The sequence below is a fragment of the Solea senegalensis genome, linkage group LG1, assembly GCF_019176455.1.
Source record: "Solea senegalensis isolate Sse05_10M linkage group LG1, IFAPA_SoseM_1, whole genome shotgun sequence".
NCBI lineage: Eukaryota > Metazoa > Chordata > Actinopteri > Pleuronectiformes > Soleidae > Solea > Solea senegalensis.
The window spans coordinates 31478287-31498035 of record NC_058021.1 but is presented as its reverse complement, the minus strand read 5'-3'; the positions used below and the strand labels follow the sequence as shown (position 1 = coordinate 31498035).

At 40.6% G+C, this 19749-nt stretch overlaps 2 protein-coding genes across 6 annotated transcripts; one reads left to right on the top strand and one right to left on the bottom strand.

Annotated features, from left to right (window-relative positions):
• Positions 1–39: 39 nt before the first annotated feature.
• Positions 40–14678, bottom strand: LOC122779874 (centrosome and spindle pole-associated protein 1). Of its 5 annotated transcripts, XM_044042528.1 has the most exons (29): positions 14567–14678; positions 13345–13437; positions 13187–13268; positions 13011–13108; positions 12840–12920; positions 11279–11380; positions 10871–11211; positions 10726–10788; positions 10155–10246; positions 9936–10032; positions 9569–9626; positions 9148–9467; positions 8929–9047; positions 7436–7523; positions 6618–6735; positions 6117–6264; positions 5861–6007; positions 5692–5762; positions 5067–5210; positions 4843–4953; positions 4596–4761; positions 3656–3782; positions 2880–3025; positions 2195–2329; positions 2083–2117; positions 1932–1995; positions 1068–1168; positions 813–966; positions 40–567 (listed from the first exon to the last, which is right to left on the bottom strand). In XM_044042528.1, the coding sequence occupies exons 3-29, from the start codon at positions 13233–13235 to the stop codon at positions 404–406; spliced, it is 3339 nt and encodes a 1112-aa protein (XP_043898463.1). In that variant the 5' UTR covers positions 13236–13268; positions 13345–13437; positions 14567–14678; the 3' UTR covers positions 40–403. The 5 variants fall into 5 exon arrangements, 4 of the variants coding, with proteins under 4 accessions (XP_043898463.1, XP_043898472.1, XP_043898477.1 ...); XM_044042537.1 differs by lacking the exon at positions 14567–14678 and having other exon boundaries at positions 13211–13268; positions 13345–13590; XM_044042542.1 differs by lacking the exon at positions 14567–14678 and having other exon boundaries at positions 496–563; positions 13345–13590.
• Positions 14679–14908: 230 nt separating this feature from the next.
• cops5 (COP9 signalosome subunit 5) lies at positions 14909–19569 on the top strand. The gene is made up of 8 exons (XM_044042563.1): positions 14909–15195; positions 15429–15663; positions 16560–16688; positions 17117–17182; positions 17304–17389; positions 17475–17586; positions 18306–18454; positions 19389–19569. The coding sequence occupies exons 1-8, from the start codon at positions 15059–15061 to the stop codon at positions 19477–19479; spliced, it is 1005 nt and encodes a 334-aa protein (XP_043898498.1). The 5' UTR covers positions 14909–15058; the 3' UTR covers positions 19480–19569.
• The last annotated feature ends 180 nt before the right edge of the window (positions 19570–19749 follow it).

The following is a 19749-nucleotide window of genomic DNA, read 5'->3' as shown; positions in this document are numbered from 1 at the left end:
CTTTTTTCTTTTCTACAACAATCACAGCCTGGACAAGAGTGAAGAACAAACACATTTTTATATTATGGAATAGACTCTATGGAACATTTGCAGCTAAAAATACAATTTGTGGGTTAAATTGAAAGCTTTTAATCTCTATAAACTGCTTTTTTTTCACCTACAGAAACAAAGAAACTGAAGCAATTGAGTTTTGTTCAACTTGACCACCTGGATTTACAGAAACAGGACGCTACAGTTCAGGTACAGCTTTTTGTTTCTGGTGATCAGTGGAGCTGAACGATTTAGGGAAGTATATTTAATTGGGACATTCACTTTTGGAATTTATTTAAAAATGGGATGGAGCATTACCATAGAAGAAACTGTGATGTGTCATCACCTCATGAGAGCTACGTGACGCCATGCGTCAGCCACTCTCTGGCCTCTCTCCCCACGCCGAGCGTTTCACGGCAGACAGCGTGCCGGGTCGCAGCCACGGCTCTGTGGCAACGGTGTCCACAGAGACGCGTCCCCCCTCCAGGACAGAGGACAGAGACAGGGCGTCCTCTTCACCACCGCCGATCAGTCTTTCTGGAGAAAGCGGCAGCCATTAGACAGTGACAGTGAAAATGTTTCCATAGTTTTAAATTAATTAAATGAGAGTGTTCATAAGATGATACATAGGAGAGTCGGTGGTCCCCGGCTGGTTTAGTTTCTGACTCAGGGAAACAGACGTCCCTGTCATGCACAGTCCTCCGTGGACACATGTGGAGGTGTGACAGGCCTAGAGTCCGGCAGGAACACCATCATCACTGTAGACTTTTTTTCCACCTCACCTGATTTTCTGTTGTGGTCGTCGGAGTCTCTTCTCCTGATTCTCCTGCTCTGGGCTTGACCTCTGACCTCAGGCGCACTGTGCGGACTGTTTGACGACTGCAGGGACTGAGCATCTGCCTGGACGTCACGCCGCTCCCTCTCTTTCGTGGAAATCTGTAAAAGGAGTAAAATTAGGAAAACTAGAGGGACATCGAAGAGGGGATTCTTCTTTAACAAGAGGGGATTCTTCTTTAAAAACACCACCAGCATCATACGTCATTGTCGCGTCTTCTCTGTGACGGCGCCCTCTCCTGGCGTCCTGTTGAGAACTGAGGGGTTTTCTGCCGCTCCTCGCCGACATCATCGCTGTAGACATCTGACAGGAATGCTCGACGTTACACTCGTGTCTCATTACATGTCCAACAATCATACATTGTGGGTCTATGCTATTTATTTTGGTCACAATCTGGATCTTTGTCTATGTCTGTCTATCTCTTTAGAGCTGGAAAGATTACAGAGAGAAAGCTTCATGTATAACATGAAAATCAGTCCAGCAAAATCGTTTACTGACATTTTTAAAAGAATTCCCTTCCTCTCTCAGGCCTCTGAACAATTCCTCATCATCTGCAGCCACTGTGCTATCGCCTCCCTGCAGCTGTCACGCTCCACCTTGAACCCAACACTGGCAGCAGCTACGACACAGAGAGCCATGAGCTGGCATGAGCTGGCATGAGCTGGCATGAGCTGGCATGAGCTACACTCAACCTGGCACTGAGACAGAGAGGTGAGTTAGTCTGGCACACGGACGTGTGTGGTGTGGCTGTGTTGTGAGAGGAGCGTGTAGCTGATCTTTGAGGGGAAAACGAGCAGCAAATGTATTGTGTCGCAAACCGATGTGAACACTTTGTTCTTGCTTTGAAGAGGTGGTGATGGTGTGTGTGTGTGTGTGTGTGTGTGTGTGTGTGTGTGTGTGTGTGTGTGTGTGTGTGTGTGTGTGTGTGTGTGTGTGTGTGTGTGTGTGTGTGTGTGTGTGTGTGTGTGTGTGTGTGTGTGTGTGTGTGTGTGTGTGTGTGTGTGTGTGTGTGTGTGTGTGTGTGTGTGTGTGTGTGCGTGGTGCGTGCGTGTGTTTGCAGGCTCACCAATAAACGCAGTCTCAGAAGGCAAGATGGAGTCTTTGTGGATGCGACGCTGAGGTTTGTTCCTCTGAGAGAAAAAATGCAAACCACCAGTAAAACATCTCACTTTATATAACAAAAGGCATCATTTTAAAAGTATGTGATGATCACTCACGGGATAATAGTGGCTCAGTTGAAGGTCCAATAAGTCTGAAGGGAAAGAGAGTAATTAGTGAAAGTGTGTGAGGAGATTTTGGTGTGTGTGTGTGTGTCTGCTGCTCTCTGACCTCTGTCTTCTTCTCCCCTCATGAGCCGGATTTTGCGTCGCTGTTCACGCAGTGCCTGCTGCTGGATGTCCAGACTCTGAGCGTCAGTGGGAGGGTCGGGGAACATGTGAAGGACTTCCTCACGAGACGCCGTTTCTGGAAAAAGCAGAGGAGAAGGAGGAAGAAGAGGAGGAGGCTCTTTTAGGCTGTATATAATGTGACTGATGCAGTTACCATAGCACAGATGATAGAGAATAACAAAGGGAACACTGGCAAAAATCCAACATGTGAATGTACGGAACGTCATACTAGCATTTGTTCGGTTTATTACAAGCTGCCGCTCTGTAAATCTCTCAAATCCACCGCATTAACTCAGTCTGGGAACAAACCCAAAACCATTTCCTCGGTCACTTCCTCACTGCCAGGCGACTGCCAGTCACTGATGGACGCGCCAGATTAAAGTTACAGAGGTTAGAGGATGGATGAGGCTCTGGAAAGACTGGACTGTTATTGTTCAGCTGCCAATGTTTTAACTCAGTGACTTTATCACTGATAGAAACACAGAGATAAGATGAAAGTGCATTATTATATCATTTAAACTGTGACCTCTTCTTGCTGACTTCTTGTTTTTTTCTTCCGTGAACAAAGGATGATCAGATTTATGGAGGAAAATGAAACCTGTGTCTAATCAATGACTCTTCTTCACCTCTGTATTTAAGCTGGTTGAACTCCTTGATGTTTTGCATGTCCACACGTGCAGCGACAGAGTAGGTTTTCGCGGTTGACGGCTCGTCCGTGTCCCTGCGCTCTGACTCGAAGGCGTCCACTGCAGGGCTTCTCCGTCTTCTGGACCTGGGGTAGAAGGAGAGAAAAAAAGGAAAATCACTTAAAAACAGAGCAACTACCTCTAATAATCGGGAGTGTAACTGCGGTGTGTATGGACGAAACTGACACCAGTCAAAGATGATTTGAATAAACACTGAGCAGAGACTTTCTTTCACAGCTGATGTGAGCCTTCAGCAACAACCTGACAACCTGAGCTGCTGCTGCTGCTGCTGCTGTGTCTCGCCCTGCTCATGTTGCAAAGTGATGAAGATAGGTGGAAAAGAAAACAACACTCTGTTCCATTACTGCAGTGATATTAAGTTTGCTGAAATCTTTAATGGAGATTAGACGATGGCCAATTTGACCCAGGTCACTTTCATTAGTTCGGAGAACGAGGAAGCCCTTCGGAATAGGTACGGCAAATCAAAACTGCCATTTCCCCGAGACAGAATTAGTATTGTGTCTTCATCTCAGTGCATCAGGAGGGGCATTAGGTGAAATGAGACCTGAAAGGGTGGAGCACATCTAATAGCTTTTTATGAATAATACATTTTCAGCCTGGGGGGAAAAAAGTGATGAAATCCCTATTTAGTCTTTTATGTATGGATGTATTATTACGACCCCCCTGCTGCTCAGAGGAGTCTGAGTGTGTGTTACCTGTTTGGAGGAGTGCACTGAAGCTGTCGTCCATCTCTTTTATCCATCTGACCTTCCAGTTGTTTCTGCTCTTTCCTCAGGAACCTACGGAGGGCGGACAGCTGTCTGATCACTTCATGGTGACCATCTAAAGCAAACATGGGGAGGAGTGAGGAGGAATAGTGAGGAGGGCAGGGAGAAAAAAAGGATGAGGTATAGTTTGACCTGGGCCTTTTGTTTATAAATGTGTGTGTGTGTATGTGTGAATAGTGCTTACAAAAAGTTTCATAATTGCTCCAGCAGATCGCCTCAGGCAGCAGCACTCGCTGCAGTGTAATCTTACGAGTTATAACCATAAAAAGTGTTTGTTTACATCAGTAAATGCCTCGGATTGTTATTGTTAGGGTCTGGCAACATTAGCAAGGTTTGGTTACAATACTGGTGGGGACTAGGAATGGGACGATACCACTTTTTTTTGTGTCCGATACTGATATCACAAACTCGAGTAACAGCCCGAACATGACTCAGTTTTGCTGATTTTTATTTGCATTTTTACAGCCTGTGCATAGTGAAGCATGCGACATGTATGATTTTTGGATTGTATCGGATTTTACATTTTTATCTGATTATCGAACCAATACTGATACTGACTGATACCGATTTCCATCCCCGTTTTGCTTTCTGCTTCTCTCTCTGTAGGGGGCGCCACAGTGGACGTGCCATGTAAGCCATGTTTCCACAGAGTGGAAAGGTTGGGTAGGGTAAATATTGTTTTGTGTTTCCACTCAGAACAGTAACAAAATAACTGGCCCCAACCGTTCCATTTTTGGAATGCTATGGGTGGAGGTAGACTGGCTCCACCCACGACTGATTGCGTGACAGAAAAGCGTGACTCCCCTGCGACCCCTGCAGTTGATTTATTGATTGTGTGGCTGATGCACAGATAAAGACAAAGTCTCACCTTCCAGCTGGGCTGTTTTCCCAGGGACTGATGGGTAATGTGGTGCTGACACAGAGCGTCGACTCACAGTCGTGGAGGAGAGTTGACTCACAGCGGAGGACGCTCTGGACGCCACGTTGTTAGTCTGCTTCCTCTGCAAAGCTGGGACAGGAGGTGACGACTCTCTCTGCAAGTGCATGAGCAGACGAAAAGCTTTTAATAAAAAATATACATGACGGTGCAATTGACTTTTCAGGATTTACTGTACCTCATAAATCAGAGGTGCCCTAGTCTCCGGCTCTTCTTCCTGCTTCACCGTCTTCTCCTCCTGGCGATGTGTTTGAGGTTTGTTCGTCCAACTTTGGCTCTCCGTCTTATTCTGCAGAGAGGAAAGAAAACCGCTAGCAATCAGTCTGGAACACACCTTCTCTGTGAGGAGGAGGAGGAGGAGGCACGATGAAGTGCTCTCCGTCAAAGAGATGAACTCCTCACCTCAATCTTGTTCTGCTTCCTTTGCTCCTCCTCATATTCACGCTGCATGCGAATCCTTTGCTCTGCCAGCCTCCTCTCTTCTTTCTCCTCCTCGATTCTCATTCGTTCTCTCTCCTCCGCCTGCAATCTCTTGTTTTCCTCGATCTGTTGGTTATTACCAGAGTTTAATTTCTCCGACACACTTGGAAGGAAAGGGTGAGGTGATGGATATTGTGCAAAATGCAACTTCACCAATAAATGTTGCTACATTTTAAACATTACAATCAATAGTGAAAGCTTCTGACATAAATTCAGAAAGTATTACGATTTGATTTAGAAACGCACTAAAAACAAATGCATTTGCTTTCTACACATATAAAATATTGGAGGCAAATGTGTGGCCTAAAATCCTCCAGGGGCCTTAAAGTGGGTTTCTTTCTTTCTATCAGTTCCCTCTCTTTCTATCTAATCTCTCAGTCCCCCTTTCTTCTTTCTGTCCATCTTCTCTCTTTCTACACATAAAATAATGGAGGCAAATATGACGTATGGCTTAAAATCCTACAGGGGCTTTAAAGTGGAATTCTCCAAACAGCAATTTTACCAAATTAAACATTACAATGGCGGATTAAAAATGTGTTTTACATACCTGTTGTTTCAGGGCTTCTTTGTATGTGTCCTGCATGCAGTGCTGCTGTGGGTTTGGTGGATCATTTAAAGCTACGAGGACAAAGTGAGACACAAAGTGATCCATCACAACACAAAGAGCAAACACACACACAGAAGCACAAAATAAGAGACTCTAGAGACTCCTCTACCTGATATTCGATGTGAGAAAGCAGCTTTGCCTTCAACTTCGTGAGTGTTACCATTCGTCTTCAGAAGGTTTCGCGTCTGCTCACAGTTCTCGGACACTTGATTCTTAAACGACTCCTTGTTTGTCCTGTGCATTTGATTCAGGTCGCCTGAGGACATGGACACGTTTATCATTCTGTGTCAGTCTGTTTGGACGTATCATCGTTATCCATTATAAAAGCACTGTCTCCTCATTAGGAAGCTTAAAAACCAACTCACTAAAAAGATTGCCTTTTTGGTCTTTAATGGGAGCACCTCCTCCGCTTCTCCCCCAGGGATTGTACGCCGTCATCTCAGCCTCTATCTTGGCATCATATCGCTCCCGCTCTTGCTTCTCTCTTCTTTTACGCTCCTCTCTTTCTTTGATCTGGAAACAAGGATGAGAGATGAGACCCCCGCTGTCTTTTCTGTTTCTTTGTTTGTAACTGTCTTCTTATGATGTTTCGAATGTTTCTGTGAAGCTTTGATTTGACTCTTTAAATTTAAAATAGGAGCAGGGTAGAACTAGAAACTAGAAGTTACCAAAAAGCACTTACAGGATAATTATATACTAAAACTACCATCTTCTATCAAAAAAATAAGGTCTACCTGTTCAAACTAGTTTTAATTACAGTAATTTATAAGCTCATCAGTGTTTTGCTGCCTCCTTCAACCACAGAAACTTCCAAATGATGCTTCCCTTGATAATTTGTTTGTAAATGAAGTAGATGTCTTTCATACCTGCTGCCTGAGAGCTTCCTGGTAGATCAGAGCGTTCTCTCTCCTCTGCTTGGCCTCGTCCACAGGAAGCTCACTGACATACAGTGGAGATGATGATGGTCTGTGCAGGTCAGTCGGTCTGGATGTGGACAGACAATGTGTTAAAAAAATATATTAGGGATGAGAGATTTGGAGAAAATATCAAATTGTGATTTTGATTTGTGATGAAACAGTTTGAAAATCAAGCTTTAGTTGAAATATATATTCTAATTTAAGTGCAGGAAGTTAATGATATGAACTGTTTCCAACATTTATGTGTTAGATTTGTGAATTGGAATAACAAACGAACAATTAAGATATTCAATTAAACTTAAACTTGCATCCTTTGCAGTTTGAAAATTATCCATTGTATAGCCTCAATCTCAGCGGGGGAAATTAGCTTCTATTTATGTGAAAAGAAAACCACACTCTGCAAGTTGACTTTCAGTGTAACATAACAGGACTTGTTTCCATTATTTTTTGGCCCATTTTGCTCATTAAGAGACTCAAAAAATTATGTTTTACACTGTTCAAATTTCAAATTGAACATGCAAAATCTGTTGTTCATGTATAACTGCAGTGTTTAAATTGATAAAACAGTATTTTAAAATGGAAATTGTAAATCACTGCCATATATAGGAAGTTATTCTGGAAAAATGGGAAAAAAATGGGAAAAATTCTTCTCTGGGCATTTCATGGTTAAATTAAGCAACAACAAAAAAGATGAGAGATTGAAATGATCCTCTGAATAACTAATAAGCTGTCACTGCAGACATCAAGGTGATAAATGGAACACTTACTCAGAGCGGTGACCGGGTTTGAGAGGAGGCAGTTCCTGAGGCGAACTGTGGAGGCTCACTGACTCCTGCACCCGTGCAGCCAAATCATCTGATGAAAACAAAAATTAAAGGATAAAATAAGATAAGATATACTTTGTAATCTGTGCCCAAAAAGTGACAGAAAAAAAAACATGTAAAACATGCATAAACATAGAGAAAACCGGCAGTGAGTGGAAAGAGTAGTAGAGAGGGTGAGAAGTGTTGTCTGTGATCAGGGTTGTGGTACAGTTCAGATCAGGGGAGTTGGGCTGCGCCAATTATTTTTTGCCAGCATGATTTAGTATGTGTGAGAGTCTTGTTTTGTGTTTGACGGCGAGCAGGTTTTACCAGGAGGAAATGCTGAAGGTCACTTCTCACCTTACAAAAACAATACTGCACAAGATCATAAACACACACGGTAGCAGCTGTCTGCTGCCACCATGTGCCAGCTTCTCTACCCAACAGTAAAAAAACAACAAAAAACATTGAACTCAAACCAGACAGTAAGAATTGAAATGGAGAGTAAAACTAATGTAACCCTACAGAGCAAATGAATGGAGTCTGATGTGGATCCATAAACTGTGTACACTATATCTCTACTACACTAATGAAATAACTTCTGTGGTAAAAGAACTGCTCTTGGTCACTGATGTGGTGATACCATGATAAATCCAGATTTAAGAGCCAGAGACTTTATGTTGTTGTTTTTTACGACCACAGTACTGTACTCATCCTAAATACTGTTACACTACCTCTGCTGTTCATGTTCTAATGCATAATATAACACTGTAGATGTTTCAAATTGGCTATGCAGTGTAGGAAATCCATCGCAGTAAACATAATTTGCACTACATCTGGCACCTAAAAACACAATTTCACTTGTCAATTGAGATCAAATTTAATAGAAATTGAGTGAGAGACCCACGAATAAGATGCAGGCGTTTTTTTGTTTGTTTTGTTTTTAAAATAACAATTGGAAATGACGGGTTAATCATTTTAAATAACATTTGGTGTCAGAAATGTTCTCTTGACACACCGTCACACACACACTTTTAACCCTTAGATGCGCCTTCAAAAAGGTTATGTTAACACACCTAGAGCAAGTTTTTAACCCTTAAAAAATAGTGATTTGAATGGGTTTCAATGAGGACATTTTTTGTACTTAGGTGTGCAAGTATGAGTATCTTAATAAACGTTGTTTACAATAGACTAAAAAAAAAACATGAGAAAAATTGAGAACACTCAAAAATGCACAACCTACACAATTTTTAACAATATGTATGGGGAAAAAAAGGATAAAATATTCTGGAAATGAAAAGCCAAAAACACAAAAAAAATGTGTCTAGGTGACTTGGTGTTTAAGGGTTAAAAACAGTGCCCACATGGAAAATTACCATAGGTTTCAAATATGTGCCATAAGATATGAAGGACATTGAGCAAAAACATTGATTCAAATTTTTACGTAATAGTAATACTTTGAGGAGGATTAGGGTCCAGTGGATTCCTTGCTCCATAGTAGTAATAGGCTGCATCATATGGAGTTGTGTAATTATTAGTCACCGTGGGAGGGACTGGAGGTGGAACACCAGCAACCCTAAAACAACAAAAACAAAATCATACAAACGACAAATAAGTGAATTTACAGCAGGATTGTTCACGTAGGATGTATTTCAAAGCAGCAGTGACGTACGTACCTTGGCATGGTCGCCTCTCTCAACATGTTTGAGATCTCTCTATGGTAATCCTCGTTAAAATAATCCAGTGAGGGGAGACTCTGTACTGCTTCTGTCCCAGACCCAGACCCGGGTGCTGTGTTTTCTGTCGGCTCCACCTGAGACTTCCTTGGTGAAGCTCTCTGCTCCGTGTTCTCAGAGGGTTTCTTCTTGTTCTTGTTGAGATCTGGTTCCTTCCCGGCCGCCTCCAGATCAGTTCCAAACGTGTCGGGATGATCATCATGTCGGCGCCAGCCGCCGCTTTGTTGACGTATCGCTCCAAACTGCTTGATGCGGTCAGACTGTGGCACGGTGATTATTCACGACACATGGAAAGTGTTTACAGCAGACAACGATTGTGAAAGATGCAACAAGTAATTTAACTTAGTTGTGTAATTGTCACCTTTTTTTCAGGGTCTGTGGCTCCAGTGGCTGCAACTCTGAGCTCAAGTTTCTTCTCCCTGAAAACAGAGGTGAGTGTAAATCATCCTCTCATTTACGTTTTTGCTGACTCTTGACGTTTATTTCAGAGTTTTTATTGTCCTTGCAGACGATAAAGAGCTTTTATCTTTTTGCAGTTGGCAGTGGAAAAACCAGACGTTCAAAATTAAAGTGCATCAGAATTGTCAATAACAGTGTAAATCAAGAATTATGAAAACTGGTACTCTGGGGGAGCCTGTACCTCTGTCCTCTGTACCTCTGTCATAAAGAGATTAAACAACTTTGCCAGCTGATCCAACTCTAGTGAAACCTTGTCAGTTTACACTTACTTCATCTTGTTCCTCTGCTCTTCTGCGATTTGTTTCAGAAGCTCCTGTTTATACTGTTCCTTGCGCATCTGTGAGGCCGCCTGTTCCTCTGTTGCTCCTGCACGACAAACAAACAAACAAACAAACAAACACACAGATTCAAAACAGATGTCTAAGGAACAACAATCCCACTGTGTCAACGTGGGTCCAAAAGCATCATGTAACTAGCCTGGTATTTACCAATTAGGAGTCCAGTAGCAAACTCGGCTGTGTCCTTGCTGGTCGCAGGGCTCGGTCTCACCGCCACCTTCATGCTCTCTGGTTTTTGAGAACTGTTTGCAGAACAAAGACACACACATCCTTACAATATGAAGTGAATTAAAAAAGTAACAGAACAACCAGTTTCATAGTTTGACTGCAGATCTTTCTTGGACATGAAGCCTCGGGCTCTGATCTATCCACCCTCTCTGATTGAACCCGGTGTGAGTGTTCTCCTGGAGCTCAGCCAGCACTGACGCTCGATCTCTGGCCCCTCACTTTAACAACTCACTGACAGTAACTCAGCCCTAATGGCACAAGCTGGAAACAATGGAACGCAACAGCATGTGAGAGACGGTCAGAGCGGCGATATCCAAGTATGGAAGCGATGATCAATACCTGTGTGTTGACTCATTCAATCAGTGCGTTATTGACTGAGGAAAATGTATGTGACCTTCCAGGAGGATGTTATTGGCTGTCAATCTCTCACAGACTGTGAATACTGTTGCTGTCTAAATGAAGCCATTCTCATAAAGACATAGATTTTGCTTACTTCAAAACCAGGTCATTGTTGTTCTGATCACGAACACGAGGGGCCTCTGCTTCCTTTGGAGCTCTGCCATAGAAGAAGACAGGTTAACATTTATTGAAAGATCATTATACGGCAAAAGTAAGTACCAGTAAAGAGGAATCTACACCTCTTATCGCTGCGTTCTCTCATACTCTTCTCCTCTTTGCCCTCAAGTTCTGGAACGTCTGTGTTCTTCCTCCTCCTCTCACCAAACTCCAGCCTCTCCTCTTCATCAGTGAATGGCTCCTCCTCAGAGCTATATGGTTCTATCGGTCTACAGAGCAGCAAACGCCGCCTGCGCCGCTGCCGTCGATCCCAAGTCCTTCTGCTTTTCCCTTGGTTCTCAGCCTCGGTCAGAGTGGCAGCGTCTCTCCTGGAAGCAGGGCGACCGGTGCGAGGAGTCGTGATGTTTGCTTTGGTGTTGAGAGGAGGCAGGAGGGGAGCAGCTGGAGATGGAATCTGTCCAGGCTGAAAGTGAAAATGTGGGGAGTACAAACACAGTATTTCTCAGTGTGTAATGTGTCATTTTCATTACCGCAGCGTTGATGGAGGGCGTTCTCCTCTTGAACCTCCTGGTTTGAGCTTTTTCCTGGAGGAAGAGGTTGTATTCTTTCTTCCTCTCTTCTCTCAGTTTTTCCTGTTAAAGAAACAACGTTGGACGAGTCATATCTCATTCAGACAAACTCTGAGTATTAAACAAAATAAACAAATATTAAAAACTATACCAAAATAAAACACTAAAAGAATGAAGTATAGTCTCAGTGAAGAAGTTCCTGTGTTCCTTAAAAGCGACACAGTGATTCACACAGTCGTTAATGATAGATGACTAATTTGTTTTAAATATTCAATGTATAGTATGCAATGGAATCAACTGTTTCTATAGTAACCACCCATTCTGATAATAGCCGTCCCCAGTACACACATGAAAACCAGGAGCTTCCATGGCAGTTGCTCCCAAATTATGGAATCAGTTCCGTCCAAAACACAGTTTTTAATTAACTCCTTGGCTTTTAATTTAGAATGAGAGTGTTGTGTTCTCAGTAAATTCTCTCCCTGTTGTTTTATTTATTTTTCTAAAATTTAAATGTTTCTTTCTTATTATTATAATAACTTCTTTTATAATATTTAATACTATTTGTTTTTGAACCCACAATCCCCCGGTTCCAGAGACTGATAACCTTGTCCACTGGGTCTCTATGACACTGCACGAACACAAGTTCTAACAAAGTCCCTGTGGAGCAGAAGCAGTTGCTGTGAAACACAGCGAAACAAACGTATAATCAACACATTATTCCTGCCTTAGCTGAGGCGCTGTGGTATATCCAGTCCACTGGTGTTGATGAACCACCTCTTGCTTCCCATCCCATTGATGTAAGTTATACATTATTCTCTGAATTGCCATCCTTTACCCAAATCATGGAAAAACTATTTTCCATTTTAACCTAACTTCAAACAGAAAGTTCCTCAATATTACAGAGATGTTACAGTCTGGTTTCATCACCAGCTGCACCTGCGTTGCACTGCTCCAACACACCTGATTCCAATGATCAGCTCGTCATCAAGCTCTGCAAAAGCCTGATAACGACCCATTCATTTGAATCAGGTGTGTTGGAGAAGGTCTAATAACTAAAACATGCAGGACAGGTGTCCAACACTGGGCCAAAATACACCATGGTCAGTTTAGTGCCGGTCTTTGGACAGTGGGACGCCAGAGAGAATCCAAACCCTAACTTCATACAAGTGACCTGTTTCCTGTGAGGCAACAATGCTGACCACAGTTCCACCATGTACCCTCTTCACCTCAGTGCAAAGGCCAAAAAACCTTTTTAATCTAACAGTATGAGCATATGCTGAGTGTATGCATGTAAATAGGATATTTTCTACTCTATTTACATATTTAATCTTTGATTTTATACTGTATTGCCTCTTATTTTTTTAGCCAAGTACATTTTCTTAAACTTCTTGTAATCAGTAAACCATTAGTCAAGTCATCCCAGTCTCGTGTGGCTGTGAGACAGCTGTCACGGGGAAAATATCCTATTTTGTTATGCTGTAACGCACATCACACACACACTAAAGAATAGACAGACTCACACCTTCTCCGATAAGTTCTCGTCTATAGGCAGAGAGAGACGCTGTGGTGGTGGGTGACGTTCACTCGTTTTCAGATCCTTTTTCTGAGGGAAGATAATGCAGCAAAAAATCAAAAATGGAAACTAAACAGTGGTTTACATTTGAGGGTATTTTTTCCAAATGCATCATCAGACCTTGGTGACATAGTGTTTGTAGTCCAGCTGGAGCTCCTGCAGAAGTTTCTGTTTTTTCCTCTCATACTCTGTTCCCAGCTGCAAACTTAGGTTCAACCCTGGAAAACAGACAATAAAACAGTAAAAATCCATCCAGAGAAAAGACCCTGCTCACTTTAAGAGGTTTTGCACTGTACCTCTGTCTGTATTGGGGATTATACCTTGCACGGCTGATGCTGGAGGCATATTTACAGAGTTATCTACATCACCAGCTCTGGACTGTAGAGAACATTCACATGTAAAAGTCATTTAACCAACATGTTTATAATATTTACGAATTAATTTTAAAGCTTACCTTGATTTATGTGCACAAAATATCTTTGTATGCCCTTTGAAAGTCGTGGAAAATGTCCCTGTCTTCATTTATTTATATCCACAGCCACAGAACCTGTGAATAACGAGTTTAAGTTTAAAAATACATTTATTTTTATCCACGGAGCAATGCCTGACAAATGCTCTCGTGTAGAGTAGACAGCCATTAAGTCGCAAAGCATCATTCCGTTGCTAGAGGCAACCATGACACAATAGTACATGCTCCTAGGAGAAGCTAACGTTGCTAACAGAAACACCCTAAAACAAAAACATGTATATGAAACGCGTTAACTTCGGTAATATTTGTTAATTCGGCCTAAATTTGTGACTATTATTGTTATTAACTGCGGTTAACCTACATCTACACTCGTTTCTCCGTGGTCAAACTATCTGGCGCTGAATTTTAACGCCCTCCTTACAAAGGCTTTTACGGTAAAAAAAAAAAAAGAAGAAAATCCAATGACTCAGGACACTAACATCCGCTTTTCAAAATAAAACACTGAGCGCACCATGTATAGGTGCGTGTTTGAAGGCACATTTTAATTTGAACAATAATGAAAAAAAAAAGTTGAGTTCAGCTCATTGATATCTACATTACATTACATGTCATTTGGCAGACGCTTTTATCCAATGTGACTTATAATAACTGCATTTAAAAATTTGGGTACAAACAAGAGCTAGAAGTAAGTTTGTTTTTTTATTGTCATCGTTGTCTTAGTCGAGGTAGAGTCGAAAGAACTTTACTAATAAGTAAGTAAGTAATCTACTTTACTGTAGTTTTTGAGAAATGTAAAGTTAAAATACCATATTCCTACTTTTTTTAATTTAAAAAAAACACCTACAATTTAAGATGTAATAAAAACTACAATCAACATAAGTTCTGAACAAGACTGACTAGTTTGTTTACATGTTTTGCCCCAATTAAAAAATGTGCTTTCAAACGTGCACTGATAAGGTGTGCTTAGTGTTTTATTTTGAAAATCGCAAATCGCATGTCTATGTCCTTACAAATCAGCTTGACGCATTTTTTTTTAACCGTAAAAACCTTTGTAAGGAGGACATTAAGATTCAGCGTCAGATAGTTTGACCACGGAGAAACGAGTGTCAGATAGCTTTTAACTTTAAAAATACATAAACATGTCACGTGAAACATTAACAAATAACGCAGGCAAGCGAGTACGAATTACTATATATTTGGGACTTACTGAGTACGAAGAAAGTCATTCCCTCGTTGACAGTTAGTTTAATTGTCCTCGTTATCGACAGTGAGAGAGAAAAAAACTCAATCATATCAAGTTTAGTTGTATTTCTTAAAAGCGCCGCTAGGTGTCAGTGCAGCCCCAGTGGTTGGTTGACTTCCGCTCAGGACGAAACCATGTTTTTTTCTTTGAGAGGGGGGATTGTACTTTAACACCACTTAATTACGGAAGGAAACGCTTGAAGTTGAATAAGATTTGTACATGTATGGTTCATTTTTAACGTTTTAGATATCCTATATAATGCAAAACATATTAACGTTGAGTTTGAGTGAATTTATGATAAGTCTACCCAGTGAGTGCAAGATGGTATCATTCACTGTCATGGCTTCCTGAGTAAATGGACGTCTCATTGCGCTGCGGTAACAAATAAGTGAAAAATAGAACGTTTTATTTCCTTATTTGAGCTTGAATTACGTTTTCAAATCTGTATAAATAATCATGGCGGGGAGCAGCACAGCGCAGAAAACATGGGAGCTATCCAACAGCATGACGGAAGTTCAGAGCATCGATGAAATTTACAAATATGACAAAAAGCAACAACAAGAAATCCTCGCTGCGAAGCCATGGACGAAAGAGTGAGTAAACAACACTAGTATTTTATCAAAGAGTGAGCACACGACAGCAATGTTGTATTAAAGAGTGAGTTAACGTCACTGTTACTCTGTAAACCTCAATTTTTTTTGTTGTATTATAGCACACTATTGTTAAAATGCCGTTTGAACTAGCAGTTGTTTTACTGTTTGTCATCAGCAGCATCTCAATGTTACACCAAAAACGTTGATTATCTTACTGTGTCTCTGACCCACAGTCACCACTACTTCAAGTACTGCAAGATCTCAGCTTTGGCCTTGTTGAAGATGGTGATGCACGCCAGGTCAGGGGGGAACCTGGAGGTGATGGGCCTGATGCTGGGGAAGGTCGACGGTGAGACCATGATCATCATGGACAGCTTTGCTCTGCCAGTGGAGGGCACAGAGACCCGAGTCAACGCACAGGCTGCTGCATACGAATACATGGCAGCCTACATTGAAAATGCCAAACAGGTCTGTCTCTTCACTTTTCAGTCACTTTAAGAATCTAGAGAGCGCAATCAGAGAGTACAACGAGAAACACTTGAAACTATACACTTCCCACTTCCTTTAAAAATATCCCAAATCTCTATCCAGACCACCATCGAAATTAGGGGTGGCGCTCACAGGGTAGTACCTCGCGATATGATACGTGACACATGTCCATGATACCAATAATATCACGATATAATGATTCCTCAACGAGTCAGTAAAAAGTTAAAAGTGTGGGATATCTCTATTTATTTACAACATAGAGAATAAAGTGCATAAAGTCAATATAAGTTGTTTAATCATTTTTCAGAATTAAAATATTGTGTATAACATTGTAATATGATATTATCATGTCCATTACAAAAATATTTTGCAGGTAGCTGCTCTGTTTGATGTACACTCACACGATTTGTTTTTAAGTTTATATAAATCTAATCTTCTTACCTTTTGGATTTAAAGAATATCACCCACCTTCAAGTATTTTGTCATACTTTTTCATGCACTGTATTGTTGGCACTGTTGCAAAGCAATGAAAAGACGACTTAATATTGGAAATGTTTAATTTTTTTAATGGTTTTGAGGTCTTAAATTCATCATAGTCATTCGATTCTGGTTATTTTTACTCCACATGTTCTCCATTAAATACATTGTAGTGTTCACTACACTGTAGAATAAATAGATTATAATGCAAACGGTTGCTCTCTGACTTTGCTGCTTAAGATGTTTTTCTCTTGCAAAATAACAACAATAATAATAATCAGAATGATAATATAACAGAATATTATGTGTTTGTTTTTCCCGTATCTATTTCTACATGTTGATATATTACAGGCCTCATATCTCGAGTAATGACCTCCGTGTAATCTGTAATCCCTCAGGTTGGCCGGCTGGAGAACGCTATTGGCTGGTACCACAGTCATCCAGGCTACGGTTGCTGGCTGTCGGGCATAGACGTCAGCACTCAGATGCTCAACCAGCAGTTTCAGGAGCCCTTTGTGGCCGTTGTGGTAAGAGAGGAAATGGAAACCTCTTGTTATTTCAAGTCAAACACTTTCTTCACAGTAAATCCTAATTACATTCATTAAAAAGGAATTCAGGAAAGTGAGCTCTTTTCTGTCTCAGTATGACAATACACGCTGATGTGTGTTTGTGTGTGTGTGTGTGTGTGTGTGTAACTGAGGACGGGGGTGAGGTTGTTGATGAATGAGTTGTAGGTTTCCATGTAGTACAGATTAATATATCGCTATTGCAACCATATATGCTATTTATATTTCATTCGGTCTCGCTGTGCTTAACTTGCCATGGGCATTGTGTAATTAAGTGTGCGTCTGCAGCACACTGACAGCCACAGTGAGGGGCTCCTGATTCATCCCCGGAGATTTGTACAACCTGTGACTTTTGTTTTTCTGCTCTACTGTAATCTTGCTTCCTACAGATCGACCCCACTCGGACTATTTCTGCAGGAAAAGTCAACCTGGGTGCCTTCAGAACCTACCCTAAGGTAAATTAAAGACTAAAAATTATGAAAATAATGTGTTGTTAATGCTGTTAAAGTACTTATTTACCTTGTTATATAGTATATACAGTCATCTGTTAAGCATTTCCTCTTCGTTTTTTTTCAGGGTTACAAACCTCCTGATGAGGGACCCTCAGAATATCAGACGATACCTCTGAACAAGATTGAAGACTTCGGTGTTCACTGTAAACAGTGAGTGTTGAGATATATCATGATATTAAATAACACACACACTCATAATTTGTAAATTATTTTAAAAACTCTTTGTGTCGCTCAGGTATTACGCCTTGGAGGTCACTTACTTCAAGTCCTCCCTCGATAGAAAGCTCCTTGAACTCCTATGGAACAAATACTGGGTCAACACCTTAAGCTCCTCGAGTCTCCTCACGGTGAGTCGACGATGTCAGAAATTAAAATGCCCGCTAATTGTTTGACGTTTTTGATTTATGGTTAATTATTACACTATAACTCACTACGACGAGCTGTAGTGGGTTTGTGATGCCGTGATTTATTGCGGCCTATTAGCAAAGCCCCCCTTTTGTTTATTAATGTTGGTAATAAGCTTAATTTTAACTTTTGTACAATGGGATGTATGGATTAAAGTGGAGTCTTGACTGCTGTCATGATGTCCACACAGATCCTCTCCTTTCACCCTCAGGATTTACATTCAAAAGATTGAAAGCAGCTCATGTGAATTCCCATTGTGGCTGCAGTCACTCTGTCCCGATGCTTGACTAAACAGTCTAAATAGGCATCAGGCTTATCCAAACAGTTGGCTCGTTGGCATTCTGGATGAAGACGAATTGACTACATGTCAAGAAGGAGCTGCTCGGCGGGTGACAAGCTTTGTCAGTTGTTACACTGTCACCCTGCTTGCTGGGGCCCCCGGTGTCATTGTGTTTAATTACCTTTTTCCACTAAAAACACGGCCTCACCTTAAGCAAACTTTCCCCCGACTTCTCTTCATTCACCACAAGGCACAAAGTGTTCCCACAGCTTTCTGCACAGATTTGTTGGCGAGCTGCAGGAAAAATCTTGTTCTTTTGTTGTCAAATTGTGCATGAATTTGGCTTCTGTGTGTGTGTGTGTGTGTGTGTGTGATGGTCAGAACTCGGACTACACCACGGGCCAGGTGTTTGACCTGTCGGAGAAGCTGGAGCAGTCGGAGGCTCAGCTGGGCAGAGGCAGCTTCATGCTCGGCTTGGACACGCATGACAGGAAGTCTGAGGACAAACTGGCCAAAGCAACACGAGACAGGTTCATGATTTTTTTCTTAAGAGAAAAGAAAAGAAAAGAAATACGTTCTGTGGCTGCAGCCTGTTTTTCCCATTTACATCCATTATATTGTACGTCGTTAAAAGAAAGCAGTTATCATTCTTGTTCTTTAAATCATAACCATATGATGCAATGATTAATTGATTATCAATCACTTACTAAATTAATTGCCAATTATTTTAGTTGTTTTAATGATTTAAATAAGTTTCCACTTCTTAAATATTAATATTTACTGGTTTCTTTGCTCCATATAACGAAACGAAAAATCATTAAGACTCAATCATTTTGAGGTTTGGGGAAACATTTTTACATTTTATGTACACTTTTATGTACATAAAATGACATAATAATGTAATGTAATGTAATGTAATTTCAACATTTTCTGATATTTTATGGACCAAACAAGTACTTTGATTAATGTCACAATTCAACATATAATTTTGATAACATTTTTTTGTGTGTTTTTCAATTTCAAAATATGGAATAATCTCCAGATTATCTCCCTAATAATTTTAAATTGTTCTTTTTAAATCAATTTTAATAATAATTCAGAGGATGGAATTAGCATTATATTAAATTCTGGATTAATATTTTTGATCTGTGGGGTTTGTTGGGTTATTAAACCTTTTTGAATTACAGTTCCTGAAATTTAGAATTATTAGTTATTTGATTAATTAGTATTTTCAATTCTGTAGGCTTGAACTAAACTAAGCTTCATAATATGTTTAATTTATTACTAGGCAGAGACAAATCAATACAAATAACTGCAATCAAAGTCTATTTATTTATCTATATTTAGTGGTCTTAAAAGAAAATTGATAACAGTACAAATGCCACATCTCTATATGCTGTTTTTTTTTTTTTATCTGTTTTACTTGGGAAAAAATTCACTAATCTCCTTTTTTGTTTGTTTTAGCTGTAAAACGACCATAGAGGCGATTCACGGGCTGATGTCTCAGGTCATTAAGGACAAACTCTTCAATCAGATCAACACGTCTGCCAATTAAATGACAAGCTGACGTTGTCACCCCGGAAAATGTTTTCTTGTGCATTTGTTTTGTTTTAGGATTAGGGTTTCTTCTTGTGTCCTTAAAAAAATAAAAAATACAACTATACTGTATGTGTGTGTGTTACATATTTTTAGACAAAATGACATCAGTTTATTTAGGTTTGTTTTAACATGACCTAGTTGTCTATGGAAATTAAACAGTTACACTTACACTACAGTACAGTTTCCTAATGTGCACCACGTTATTGTTTCCTTTCATACTTTTTTC

Bases quoted from the DNA above. Each gene is read 5' to 3' on its own strand.
- cops5 (XM_044042563.1), top strand. From the start codon at position 15,059: ATGGCGGGGAGCAGCACAGCGCAGAAAACATGGGAGCTATCCAACAGC. The intron at 17,390-17,474 runs GTGAGTGTTGAG...TGTGTCGCTCAG, and splicing joins TTCGGTGTTCACTGTAAACA to GTATTACGCCTTGGAGGTCA. The intron at 17,587-18,305 runs GTGAGTCGACGA...TGTGATGGTCAG, and splicing joins GCTCCTCGAGTCTCCTCACG to AACTCGGACTACACCACGGG.
- LOC122779874 (XM_044042528.1), bottom strand. From the start codon at position 13,235: ATGCCTCCAGCATCAGCCGTGCAAGGTATAATCCCCAATACAGACAGA. The intron at 5,211-5,691 runs GTATGTAAAACA...AATAACCAACAG, and splicing joins AAGAAGCCCTGAAACAACAG to ATCGAGGAAAACAAGAGATT. The intron at 3,026-3,655 runs GTAACACACACT...CTTCTACCCCAG, and splicing joins CAGTGCACTCCTCCAAACAG to GTCCAGAAGACGGAGAAGCC.